This window comes from Harpia harpyja, chromosome Z, assembly GCF_026419915.1.
Source record: "Harpia harpyja isolate bHarHar1 chromosome Z, bHarHar1 primary haplotype, whole genome shotgun sequence".
In the NCBI taxonomy this organism is placed as follows: Eukaryota; Metazoa; Chordata; class Aves; order Accipitriformes; family Accipitridae; genus Harpia; species Harpia harpyja.
This window is the reverse complement of record NC_068969.1, coordinates 70,280,310-70,293,770: the sequence shown is the minus strand read 5'-3', so window position 1 is coordinate 70,293,770 and position 13,461 is coordinate 70,280,310. Positions and strand designations below refer to the sequence as shown.

The window sequence follows — 13,461 nt, the reverse complement described above, 5'->3', positions numbered from 1 at the left end:
TTCTGATTAAAAATGATTCTGACATATGGCTGATGCATACATTAAGAAATTCATTAAGAAATAAAGAAATGCAGTAATTACTGTAAGTATTTTGAGCATAAAATCCATGCAAACAATGGATCACAAACTTTGCTGTTTATGAATGTAACATCACACAAGAAAAGATCCATAAATCTTCACAGCTATTTGGGTTTGTTTTCTGCCTCTGTCTTTTGGCAAAGATGAAAATGAGGGTAGCCTGCAATGTTCTTAATGAGTTTGGCACTGTTTCTGTAAGCAGATAAGCTAACACAGATCTCTCAGCCTTTACAGAGGCTAAAATATTTACCAGTATGTCCATTTGCAAGAATAACGCCTTATGCTTTAACCTATCTGCAGTCCAGAACTATTAATTCATTTCTCAGAACTGCATTATGAGAAGGCAGAACTGACAGTTCAAAACTTGAAGTAACTCCTAAAACAGCTGAATAAAAAGGTAAGCCTGTGGGCTTATTCTTTTAAGGTTTCTCTTTTAAAAAATAGGTATGACATACCAGCGTAATAAATATTAGACTATTGTTCCATTATTAGAAGCTTGTAACCAGCAGCCACGGTGCACAGTGAGAAAAGAGGATGAAGACAAAATGCAATATTATTAAATAACCTACTGCATTTTAATCGTTTCTTATACTGTGTACTGCTGCATATGGTGAAATCCTACTGAAAAAACACAAGTCAAAGCCTAAGTGCTCTACTGTATTATTTAAATGGGTGAACATTTCTTTGGAGGAGCAAATACAGTAATTTAAGGGTCCTGCTGATGCCAGATGTGCATTATCAGATCCAAGCAACTGCTGCGTGAGAATGGTTACACAGACCTGTTTGCTAGAGATCTGAGCCGGACAGGGCTGTACGGTATTCTAGGTAGTGAAATTACTTTGATATCAAAAAGCCATCACCTGCCAAATGAGAGGTTTCTACATTTAACCTTAAAACTGTGCCATCATCATTTCCGATATAAATGGTTGCAGTTACAGAAAAATACACATATGGAGTTATTGTAGCATTAGAGTTCTGCACATAAGTACGCTATTATGTTTCTCTGTGTAGATGAGCCCTAAAACGTTGCATTTTAGGCTGGAGTATTTAGGATTTTATTCCCTGACAGTATCAGAGTTTTTTAAAAGGAGGAATCTGGTATGCTTTGGGAGTTTACATTCTTCCTACATCACTACACCCAATTTTCAAAACAAAATCTTGTAGTTTTCTAAACATTGTTACCTAGGAGACACACTAGTTAATTTAAGGAACCCTGTTTCTTGGCACAGGTAAGACTGGTGCGTTTCGTCCACATTTGCTCCTTGTATTTTTGCTTGCTCTGTCTACAGACAATTTCCCATGCCCTTCACAGAGAAGCGGTAAGTGAGGTTTATTTCTTGGTTTTTAAGAGAAGTTGTAAATATTACCATTCTCAGATTCTGACACAGGACATAAAAAGTAATTTTGTTTTGTTTTGTTTTTTTTCTTTCAGGCAAACTAAACTCAAGCACATCTTTTAGCTGGGGACCTCCAACCCATATCCAGAATTATTTCGGCTGTGTTCCAACACGCTTCTCCACAGAGGCAGGTTCCCGTGCCAAAACAAAGCACGGCTCAAACCAGAGGGCCGCCGAAAGGACGGAGGACACTGAGCAAACCTGCCTGCAGAAGCCGTCGGCGCTCGAGTGTCAAGAGGTGCGACACGCGTCCATTATTTTACCCACTGGCCAGCAAGCACAACATTAGGAGGAAGACAAATACATCCCCAGTACAGAGAAAAATACGTTACTTCCCACCCCCCCCGCGCCCCGAAACCCGTTTTACTGGTTCAAATGCATCTTCCCTCTTGCAAGCAGAAGACGACAGCACAAGGCAATCGCTCGGTGCAGCCACAGTCATTAAAAAAAACCCCACGGTATTCACTCTTCTAGAAGCACGGTTGGACTAGCGATGCATTTTTAAAGAGTACTTCGCTCTGCGAGACGCCGGCGAGGCAAGGGCTGACTCCCGGCACGCGCAGACGGCAGAAGCGGCCGCCGCCGCCCGAGCGCCCCGGGGTCCCGGCGGGACCCAGCGCTGAAGGGAAGTTTTCCCGCCCCGCGGCCGCACCTCCCACCCGCGGGCCGGCGCGGCGCCCACCGCCGGGACGGCTGGGGACGGGACGGGACGCGACGCACCGGGACCGGGACGGAAACCGGGGACGGAAACCGGGGACGGGGACCGGGGACGGGGACCGGGGACGGGACACCCCCCGCACCCCCCGCCCCGTCCCGCCGCCGGCAGCCCGGCCCCGACACGCGCCTCAACTCTCCCGCCGCGCTGCCACCCTGCCCGCCCCCCCCGGCACGCCCCCCTCACCGGCGATCCTCAGGCAGCTCTCCGGCGCGGCGGGGGGCGGCTGCCGCCGCTCCGCCTCGCCCCCCGCCGCCCGCGACGCCGCGCCCCGAGTTCTCTTCAGAGCCGGCGGCGCCGGGGCTGCCCGGCGCCGGGCCTCGGCCCAGCTCTTCCGCTTCATGGCGGAGGCGGCCGCGCCGCTACGGTGGGTGCGACGCGGGCCGCCTCATCCCCGCCGCGCCGCGCCGCTCCCCGCGGGGCTCGGGCCGCCCGAGGGGAGGGATCCCGCGTCGACGACGGCGGCGGCGGCGGCTGACGCGTGTCCCCGGACACCGCCTCCTCCCACCGCATGGGAGGCATGCACCGACGGCCCCCCCCCCGCCCCGAGCCGGCGGCAGCTCCCGGCCACCTCCCGGCACCCCCGCCTTTGCTGATTGGGTCAGCGCGGTGTGGCGTCACCAGCGGGGAGCCGTGGGGACGGTGATGTCATAGCGGCCGCTGTAACAGGTGGGCCGGGGGAGCGCGGACGGGCGCGGCGCTTCGGAGCTGCTGGCGGCCGGCGGGGCCCTCGGCACCTCGCCCCTGCCTCGGCTGGCGGAGCGCTGCCGGGGCGGTGGGGGTGGTGACGGCGTGACCGAAACGCAGCTCGAGGGGTTGCGAGGGCCCCGGCTGCGGCGTGCGTCCGCGCCCACGGACGGGCCGGCAACGCTTGCGCTGGCATAAAGCCGCCGCCGCCTTTGGAAGCGAGTGTTTTCGGTTGGGTTTCTGGAGGCGTCGCGGTCTTCAGGTGCCTCTCGCGACGCGTACCGAAAGAGGGTCCCAAGGGGACGTGGCGTTGCGTAAGGCCAACTGAAACCGGTCTGGGACGCGCGGTCGGCTTCTGGTCTGAACATTAAATGGATTTATCTGGAAAGTGAAAATAGCTGGGTTTGAGTCTGCTTCTCAGACACAGCGATACTTTAAAACACACCATTATTTTAAGTAGGTGTTGAAGTAAATCAAGCTGGGAGTTAAAACAGCTTCTGAAAACTGCTCCCTCCCCACCTCTGTCTAATTGGCTGCGACAAAAGCCCTTGCTGAAGTGTTCTGCCATCTGCTGAGTGTGAGGCCAGTGTTTATCTCCCACTGGTTTCCGCCTTTGCCTGCAGAACTTTTTTAAAAGACTTTTTCTAAGTAACTCCAGAGACCTAAAATTCTGCTGGCGCTTCGAAACCCATTCCTACCATGGACGAATGTGGCCATCGTTGTTCCAGTTCGTTACGCACGTGGGAATCATCGTCTCGCAGGGTGGCAGTGAACTCGGTGAAGCTGTGGCCATGTGCAAAATGCAGGGCTGATGCCCTAATTAAGATTGCTCTTCTACTGAATCCTCCCCTCTGTCTTCTTCCCTCTTTCTGTCTGCTCGTTGCGAATCTTTCTGAAGAAGTGATGTTGCTGGGATAACACACAGGCCATGGTATGGTTCCTGTCAGTATTGAAATGGTGAGGGTGGATGACTTCAACCTACAGAGCTGGCACACTACAACTTCATTCATTCCAATCCCTTTTAAGAGTCCACGGTTCTTTTAGCTACAGTTAGTTTTAGTTAATGTATTAGTGGCAATAGAACTAGTCCCACTATGTATTATTTTAATTCTACTGAAAGCTAAACAAGCAGAAAAACAGCTAGCCAAACACTTCCTTTAAAATAAAAAGCACCACGAATACGAAAGTGAAGGGATTGCAAAACAAAAATGGAACTAGGGTCAGTGTCCATCAGGTGAATGAAGCAGAGTGGAAGCACTACAAATAAACTGGTATCATTCTTTCTCTTTGAAAATAATTTAAGTTTTCTGCATATCTTCTCTTTGTTTTACAAACAGCAGACCAGTTTTCTAGCTTGCTTTCTGCTGTGGTTTAAGTAACATAGAGGCAGCTGCATTCCAGAGTTTCCGACATACTCAAAAATACCAGTGAGCTGGAAAAGCCCTGAAGGGAGGGGGCAGCTCCCTGTTTATGAATGTAGGGGCAGTGGTTCATGAAAAGCAGACTTTACTCCCCTGTGAGCCTCAGCCGCTGGTCCCCGTCTGTTATGGCAAGTTCTGAGGAAGCCTCTGGCCAGCCCTGAAATCACACGGGTTCAGAGTCTGCACATGACTACTTTTAGCCCTGTGCCGACTGCCGTTTAGTCAAAGCAGGGAATTGAACATGGTGTTTTTACATTTATAATATCCTTCTTCTAAACACACCGTATCAAAATGTGTATGTAATTAATAAGGTGCTAAGGCATAGTAGCTTTAATGGAATTACATTGCTCAGTATCATTACGTTTCTTAAGCAAGCCTTTTCTTTTTTGTCAGGGAACACTGCATTTAATTTCACATGCTCTTAGTGGTGTAGAGCTCTCTGGAGCTTGCTCTGGGCCTGCCAGTGACCTTAATGGATACAGGGACAAACCTCTTCACAGAATACTGTTCTACAATGGCATTAGTGCGAAAGCTTGAAAGGGGAGAGAATTTGCAGGTGAGATATATATGAATAGTAGCATTTTACAGTGAAGGCCAAAGATCAGAAACTGCAGAGGAGGATATGCTCCTCCATAAATCTCAGAAAATCTTATTTTAAAATTGCTGAAAAGAAGAGGCTCATGGATGAAAGAGGGCACATCTACTTTAATGAAAGCAATAGATACTGAACAAAAACATTGCTAGAAAAATGGGTAATATGAAGTCTGACAGAACTGCAAACCAAAATGCTGTTGTCCTTAGCTCTGTTGTCTAGGACAGAAATAACTATGGACATTTTTTCAGAGACCTCTTGCTCTGAGAGGAAGTACATACACACAAGGGAGAATATTCTGCTGCAGATCTTCATAGGAAAACAAGTAATTGACCGTGGCCTACTCCAAAACTGACAATCTGATCAGAAATACGTTTAAGACACACCTCTCCTTGGTCTTACAGACCCAAGTTTTTGCATGACACAAAAGAATTGCAGACAATGGATGATGTATTTTAAATATTTATTTAAAACTATAAAATGTATTTCATAATATCTGCCAGTAGCAGATGCAAAAGGAGGTATGAGATTAAGTCCCAGTGTTCAAAACTGTGATTTTTCAAGGTATATTTTAATACAAGATTGTCACACAGTGCTGGAAGCTTTAAGACATCACTGAGAAGTACTGGATTGAAAGACAATGTGATCTGCTGAAGGCAAAAATCCCAAGTTCCTCCTGAGCAAAACCAGATTTTTTAGTTTAGTGCATCTTGAACAAAGATTTTTAAAATATATTAGCAAGATTGCTTGATGAGGAAATAATAAGCTACAGGATTTTTTGCTATAAGCCTCAGTTGTTTTAGTTTTTGTTATACGCAGTGGAAATAAATAGCACTTTCGTGTCCATCTTCACTGCCAGGTAGTTTATTCTGTGCTCTGATTTTCTCAATAAGGTTTCAGATGTCCATAGACACAACAGTACCAATGCTGGTGGCAATTCACCGGAGAATTGTTCTTGTAGAGCACAAATAAAAAAAATTATACATTGTATCAGTGTCATATGTCAATAATCTGGGGTTTGTTTGTGAAATTTACTGTTTTAACTCCTGCCAGCTGCAAAACTGTGTTAATGGGAACATGATCCAGCCTGTTTTTATCAAGGTGCAAAAAATGAACTTCATTGCCTGGAATGGAATGAGAATAACATGTAAATAGTTGAATAAAATATTTATTTATTCAAAGACATAAATGAATCAAAGAAGCATTCTGATTTCCTACTAGTTCTTGTACAAATGTGTACTGGCTCTATAGAATGCACAATATGCTGTATTTTAAACAATAACAAAGATTTTTTTTTTAGTTAAGCTATAGAAGCAAGGAACATCTAACTGATAAGTCTTCTCCTCATGCATTATTCCTGTACTAAAACCGCAATAAATGCCTAGAGTCAAATGTGAAAGCAGAGTGTAGGTGAACACCACAATGTCAAAAAAAAACCCCTCCAAACTTGGCGGCTGTTGTTCCATCAGCACTCCTATCGATTTCTGCAGGACTGCGATCAGCTTTGTGCCACCTCTGTGGGAGGTGAGACTACACAATGACACTTCCACAGGTTCCTTCAGCTGGCAAAATCACACATTTCAACACAAGACTGTCTCACTGGGATCCACAGGGACAGCAGCGGACAGGGTAGCATTAAAGCAAACAGCTGAAGGAGAAGACTGTAACTTTCACACAAAACAAAGAAGCTCACCTGGGCCTAAAATCAGAGCTCCTCCCTGCTGAGCAGGGTCTCCTTGAAAATCAAAAGCTGGGCCAGTCATTGCTCTCCACATACTCCTAATACTTCCCAGGAACGTGTTCGATTTCACATGAGGGCTCCGCACTAAACAAAACGGCAAAATACTTGTTATCTAGAAATACAAAAGTATATAAGGAGAACAACAAACTCGAACAGCTGCTATGAATAGGTTAGAGTTTCCTGATTGCCGATGTTCTGAAAAAATATAGCCTACGAGAGATGGTCTGATGGGCACCTCCCTTCCTACTTACATTGTGATCATACTATTTTATCAGAGCATTCTTGCTTTGTTCTGTGTCAAGTCCAAACAAGACGAGAAAATTATTCTTACCTGATACATTATTACCTTCACCTCTTTTCATGCCAAGCATTTTATAAATTTCCCTTTGTGGATCTACATACATTTCGTGTGTATACCCAGTTAAACTGCAAAAGGGCTGTAAAACATATGCATACAAAAAAAGTAGTATTTTTAAGGTTAAGATGGTAATTAGGATCTACTGACAGTGGAAAAAATACTGACACCCCCACCACCCCTACCCCCGCCCCCCCCCCCGATTTGGAAACCTGTGGATTTGTCATGTTAAATTAAAGACCAAAAATTTTTCACCCCAAAGCTTTTACTTAAACAAAGCTACCAGTGAAATCAAGAAAAGATGTTTCCTTAGCAAGCCCCAGTGGTTTTTAAACTGAAAGTTTTAGTTTTTTGCTTTATTCATGTACTACTATTAGAATTGCTTCATGAAAAAGAATACTGTCCTCTTTGTGGTTGCAAATCACCATCTTTTCACTCAGAGCAAAATCCCTCAATGCAGACCATTAAGACACAACAGAGGATACAATGCATTTAATGACTACTTTATTTACCTTGATGTGATGATAAGATGACTGTCCAATAACTATAAGCCTCACATTTGCTTCCTAGAACAGAACATGGGTATTAAAACTGTAAAGAGGAGCTCGGTGTTTCTGCATGGCTGCAAAGCATTATCAGAGTCTGTTGTCCTGAGTTAAAATTATTTGAAATTAACATTGCTTACATATTTGGAGCCTGCACCTTTGTCTATCAACAACAGTTAGCAGCTACATTAATTTACTAAGTGAAAAATTATTTTTAAAGATACCTTTTAAGTTACAGATGTGTAAACTTTTAAGTTTTCTGTAGCATAATCTTTTCAATTGATTGCAACCTGCTATGATTTTGGAAATTCAAAATTTCCACTCAGTTGCACCTGCATCTAAAGAAGCAGCATGCAAATATTGGTGCACATACAAGTACGTCTGTGATTTACATATATGGATACTCATTAATAGATCTACCTTGCATCCACATGTACTGCTGTCTTTTGCAGGTGCAACATTAGGCCTGAGTCTAAAATAGAGACCAAAACATTAAGTTCCTTTAGATGCCAGTAAAACTCTTAATAAAATATAAGGTTGTTTTAATATTAAGGTGAAATACTTGCCTTTCCCACATAGAATCATTTTGCTTGTTATGAAAAGAAACCCTCCTAAAACCAGAATACTCACACTAAGAAAAGCATGGATGGTTTTGATTCTCTGTATAGATTTATTTGAGCAGCCAAATTAAGAAAATGTTATTCTGAGTAACACTGATCAAGCAGCTCAGAAAAAATCTGTCCTGAGAAGGGGAGCTGACAAAGAAATTGCCCAAGTTCCTAGTCTATCTAAGGCCTGCTGTCAGCAAGGAGCTAGGTCTTTGTCATCAGCTATGCTGCTGTTGGGAATAAAATATGACAGAATTTCAATCAGCAGCCTGGAACAGACAGATTGACCTTCCACATTTAGCAGGGGATCATTGTCTTTCTCTGGTATCTCCTACCACCCAACAAATACCCATCCATAGCAACCTCTGCCCACCCCATTTCTCCTTTCTGTCACTATGTCACTCCTGTTTGTGCAGCTGCCTGGAGAACAGGTCACACAACTGATGCAGTTTACAAATAACCGTAGAAAAAGATATTATTTTTAATCCAGATCAATTTCCTGAACTTGTTCCATGCACAACCATCAGTCAGCCATACAGGCATAATGGAAGAAAGGGCAGTAGTTAGTTAGTGGTCAGGAGAAAACAGCTGCCCAGGCTACTACTAATACCAAAAGAAATGCCTGTCAGGTGTTGTCTAACTGTTGAGAACACAGCAGAAAAAACAGCACCCAGCTAATGGGGCAGGGAGAAATAATGCTGCTGCAACAGAGCATGTAGTGTAATAAATCCTTTCCTGCGTCTCCTAGGCAGATCCATTAAGGCTATTGTAGCAAACGATGAAAGCGCTAACTTTCTTCTGAGCCTTTTTTTGATTCCTAGAAGGTTTAAGCCTCACACAAGCCTGCAGCGGGACATAACAAATCTGCTCGACTACAGCAAGCCCACGTACATATTGAGGGCAGAGTACTCACTTGTAAAAATGCCTCGGGGACTTTTGCCAGGTCTTCTACATACTCCTTACAGGTGTAACATAAAAAATTCTGCAACATAGCCAGTTGGACTTGTCAGACACAGACATAATTGCATAGCAATGAAGCATCAGACTCTGACCTGGGGCACAAACTGTTTTGGAGGTGATCGGGAACTGGGGAGAGGGAAGATGACAGTTCTCTGCAGTCACTAAATTTGGATTAGGATCCCGGTTTAATCCAAGCCTGAACAAGGACACCGGGCTTGGGGCCTTGCTAGTATTTTTATCTCCGGATATTTTAGGAACGTGGGGGCTGGCCTGTCAGCTAGGAAATCGGGGGACACACAATACTCGTTTCCCTAAACACACGGTTGGAGAATTGTTTCCTTCCAGGTGACTACTGCATCATTCCACCCAGGAACGGGGGTTCTTCGAAGCAGATCCGACCTGCTCCGTGCTCTCTTTTCTCTCTAGGGCTCCAGCCTAGCTCGAGTCAGCCCCCCGCGCCGCCTCCCCCGCCCCGCTCGCAGCCGAGCCGGGGCTGCCCGCAAGGAGCCGGGCGGGCCGGCCTGCCCGCCCGCCGGCGAGCCGACCCCTCCCGGGCAGCCGCTCCCTCCTCACCCGCACGAACACCACGATGGCTTTTCGCTCCCCGTACAGGGCCTTGAAGGGGATGCTCCTCCCGTCCGCGTCCACCACCAGGCAGCGGGCGGCCTCCCGCAGCTCCCCCACCTCCGGCCGCTGCCCGCAGTCCCGCGCCCGGCCGACCTGCTGCGTGACGGGGGGCACCGGCGGCCCGGCCATGGCCCCGCTCCGGCCCCGGCCCCGGCCCCGGCCCCGGCTCCGGCTCCGGCTCCGGCTCCGGCTCCGACCCCGACCCCGGCTCCGACCCCGACCCCGACCCCGGCCCCGGCTCCCGGCTCCGTGCGCCTCTGCCTGGCCCGGCCCGGCCCGGCCCGGCCCGGCCCGGCCTGCCCTGCCCAGCCGGGGAAGGAGGAGGAAGAGAAAGGCGGAGCCGGGGAGGAAAGCTCGGGGGCTCTGTGTGGCTGCGAGGAAGTGCAGAGGCTGGGCGGGAGGGCATCGGCTCCTTCCCGTTCCTGGCAGGGACGCGGGGTCGGCGGGCCCGCCGCTCGCTTGAGGGGGAGCCGGTGAGTTGAGGGCCTGCGGGTAAGAGGAGAGAGAAGTCCGCTGCCGAAACCGCTGCGCCTCGGTGGCAGCCAGAATGCAGTTTGTGCCGGGAAAACGGAACAAAATCAAGCCGAGCCTCCCAGAAGCGGTGGGGCAAACAGAAGCAGTGACGCTGCTGTACAGTCCTCAAGGTCAGGGTTCGCTTTGCAGGGGGCCGCAGCGTTTTGGCGGACTGTGAGCTCTGTTTTCGAGGAACTGTCGAGCTGCTGCGTGAGAAAAAACAGACCCCGTTTCCTTATTGAAGTAAAAGCAGAACTTCATGGGACCTTGGCAGGTGAATAGCAGAGGATGCTGAGCAGTGCAAATGCTTATGTGAGTGGATGTATCAAGTGCACATAGAAATGAGTGAACAGATCTTTAAGAACACTAGACAGCTGAAGAGTGTTGTAGTCTCTTGGATTGTTGTGTTAGCTGAAAGCTCATGAGGAGGAGAGCGCTTTCTTTAGTGGACAGAAAAAAACAAGTATCAGAGGGAATAGGACTGGGGGAACTCCAGAAGTTAGTCTCCTTTATGAAGCTCTGATAATGTTAGTTCCAAAGTGTCTCTTGGCAAGCTGTCCCAGTGTCTATAATCTGAATGTTATTCAAACTTACATCCCCTGTACGTTGGGTTAAGCCCATTGCTTTTATATTACTGGGAGTGAGCACATAGAGCCAGTTAATCCCCTTACTGCATTGACTTTTCAACTATACACAGACTACTGCTATGTTGCCCTCGAACTCCTGTTTCCTAGACTAAATAATGCCTCCCCCCTTTTTTTTACAATTCTTTCTTCTCATAGGTCATGTTTTCTAGAATTTCTAGAATACAGGTTTTGTAGTTTCCTCTGGACTTTCTAGATGGTTTCTGCCATTCCTGAAGTTCAGTGCCTAAAACTAGACATAGTATTTTAGCTAAGCATTAGGTTTTCTTCACGTCTTGGATCTGTACATCCACTTACACATCCTGGCATTGTGGTTGTGCTTTTTGCAACAGCACATTTTTATTGACTCCTTTTCAGCCTGAGAGCTGCTGTCACGCCCAGCTGTTCTGCTTCAGACCTTCCCTAGAAGGGAGGGCATTACCACCATTTCTTTTACAATAATTGGTGAAAGAAATTCTCTCTAACGTCACCATGTCTGAAAAGTCAAATTAGCTCTATGTAAGACATTTACACAGGATGGTACAACATAGTTGGCCCTCTAGTTGGGATACCTCCCAACTCTGTTTTAAAACTCTTGCCAAAAAGACCTTCAGGGCACGTAAGTTGCTTTGTGCCATGTTGACAGCAGAGACAAGTCAGCTCTGCACTGTAAGTAACATAAGGGAAAGTAATGCCTGACGGATAGCTCTTTACAAGTTTCCAGCATATACACACAGGTGAAACTATCCAGCCACTAGTATAGCCCTGTTGTTTCAGTAGTGAAAGTTTATGTCATGATATGGATCCAGCTTGGGGCTTTGCCATGTTAACTGTGATCATGATAATAATACTTTGCTGATCTAGCATGTCAGTGTTTGAATGTTAGCAAAGCACTTGTGTATTTGCCTATGGCTGTGTACTTCAAGGACTAATCTTGCAGTCCAGTGTGCCCTCACAATGACTTTGATTTAAAAGGCAATGAGCTCAAATCGCTAAAGAATTTCTGAAAATTGTGAAACTTACATTTTGCTAGATAATGGTTGGACTGCATGATCTTAAAGATCTTTTCCCACCTAAATTATTCTGTGATTCAGTAAGAATTTGGGCAGTATTAATTCCCCATTGTTGTTGTCATCAGGCTTCTTTGTTCACTTACCAGTTACCTATGTATTATGCTGTCAGACAGATTTCTTCAACTGGCAGCTGATGAACCAAATGTGGGCTGTGCAGCACTGCTCTGCGGCTCTTCAGCAGTACTGATGGGAATGGCCCGCCTACCCTTGACTACCGCAGGCTGTAGCAAAGCAGGGAGAACTGACCACTTTTGATGTGCTTTGCTCTTCGTTTTGAGGCTGAAGTGGGCAGGCTGGGCACATAACCTTGCTGTGTTACGGCTGCAGTAAAACCTGCGGGCAGCGTTGGGCAGGGCCCAGGGGCACGGCTCAGCACTTGGTCATCAGTAGAGCTTGGACCAAGGCCCTTGCCACTGCAGCTGGAAATCAGAGCCGGCAGAAGAGGCAGTCATACCGCTACAGGGGATCTGCTGCCACAGCCTCTGAGCAGAAGCACAGATAGGGATGAGCCTACGGATGAAAAGAGTTGGGCAGAGTGGTGTCACAAACTCAAGGGACACTGTCCTGGCTCAGTCTGTGCATAGCTGACCTTGTGCCTAGAGTCCAGAGAGCTCGTTCTCACTTGATTTGAAATGAAATCTTTGAGGAGCCCAGCCTGTCTGGGAGAGCTGGTAAACATTCCTACTAGGCCAATCAAGACTGCCCGCAGACCTCACCCTTTTATGCTATTTGGCCTCCTTAAACTAGCTGAAGAAGCATATACTTAACACCTGGTTTCAGCAGTATGCAGTTGAGGAATAGCAACTTTCTTCCAAGGATATTCGCCAAAGCATTCTCTAAAGCCCCTCAAACAGTGTGGTTCTAATTTTTGATGGAGATTCTTAAGTGTTGCTAGAATACAAACATAAATTGCTGTCACCCCCAGTTTTACGGAGAAAGAACAGAGGTGAAGGCAGTTGAACACTGACATGTCCTCTGAAAGACGAAATGCTCAAAATTAGCAGTCACTTTTGAAAGCTGAAGCTTAAAGCCTTTCATTTATATATGCTTAACAAAAATACACATTTAAGTTCCACTGACTTAGATGGGAAGAAAGACACCATATCTGCTGACATTATGGACAGTACTGTCTAAGAGTGCAGTCCACTAAAACCGTACAGTTCTTCAATGTGAGCTGTGATTATGGAAACTTCCCCTTTTTTCCCCTCGTCTCTTTTCTTTATAGCTCTTAAATATAGAAATGTTGATAACTTAAAAAAACATAGTCGTCAGAGTGATGTCTTTTTCAGTGTCTTAAGGAGACTAAATTAGTACATTGGCATTATTAATCATGATGTAACATTCAAGGTGCAAGTCACTTTCTTTGCTGCAGTGCAATTTACAGTTGTAAAGAGAAACTTCGCTAATATTTAATTAGCCAAGGGTTGGGTTACTTTGTGCTGTGGATAGGAAATTCAGATTCCTACCATTTCAAGAGCAAGAAAAATAATTACACACAGATGTGGAATAATATATTTGTTCTGAAA

General features: G+C 46.4%; 2 protein-coding genes across 10 annotated transcripts in view; both read right to left on the bottom strand.

The window, feature by feature from the left end:
* The window catches only part of CDC14B (cell division cycle 14B), a 47,662-nt gene extending 45,003 nt beyond the window's left edge, over nucleotides 1-2,659 (bottom strand). For all 9 annotated transcript variants that reach the window (XR_008233444.1, XR_008233445.1, XR_008233446.1 and 6 more), the window contains exon 1: nucleotides 2,377-2,659. Coding sequence is in view for 6 of the 9 variants with exons in the window: in XM_052776489.1 (XP_052632449.1) it covers nucleotides 2,377-2,533 (157 nt within the window). In the remaining 3 variants the exon portion in view is untranslated. The remainder of the gene's footprint in view (nucleotides 1-2,376) is intronic.
* A 2,677-nt stretch (nucleotides 2,660-5,336) lies between these two features.
* Nucleotides 5,337-9,928, bottom strand: PRXL2C (peroxiredoxin like 2C). Its single transcript, XM_052776494.1, has 6 exons — nucleotides 9,673-9,928; nucleotides 9,053-9,121; nucleotides 7,499-7,552; nucleotides 6,963-7,068; nucleotides 6,584-6,715; nucleotides 5,337-6,014 (listed from the first exon to the last, which is right to left on the bottom strand). The coding sequence occupies exons 1-6, from the start codon at nucleotides 9,853-9,855 to the stop codon at nucleotides 5,887-5,889; spliced, it is 672 nt and encodes a 223-aa protein (XP_052632454.1). The 5' UTR covers nucleotides 9,856-9,928; the 3' UTR covers nucleotides 5,337-5,886.
* Between the last annotated feature and the right edge of the window lie 3,533 nt (nucleotides 9,929-13,461).

Bases quoted from the DNA above. Each gene is read 5' to 3' on its own strand.
- PRXL2C (XM_052776494.1), bottom strand. From the start codon at position 9,855: ATGGCCGGGCCGCCGGTGCCCCCCGTCACGCAGCAGGTCGGCCGGGCG. The intron at 7,069-7,498 runs GTAAATAAAGTA...TATGTTTTACAG, and splicing joins CATCTTATCATCACATCAAG to CCCTTTTGCAGTTTAACTGG. The intron at 6,015-6,583 runs GTGAGCTTCTTT...ATTCCATTCCAG, and splicing joins AGCTCTGATTTTAGGCCCAG to GCAATGAAGTTCATTTTTTG.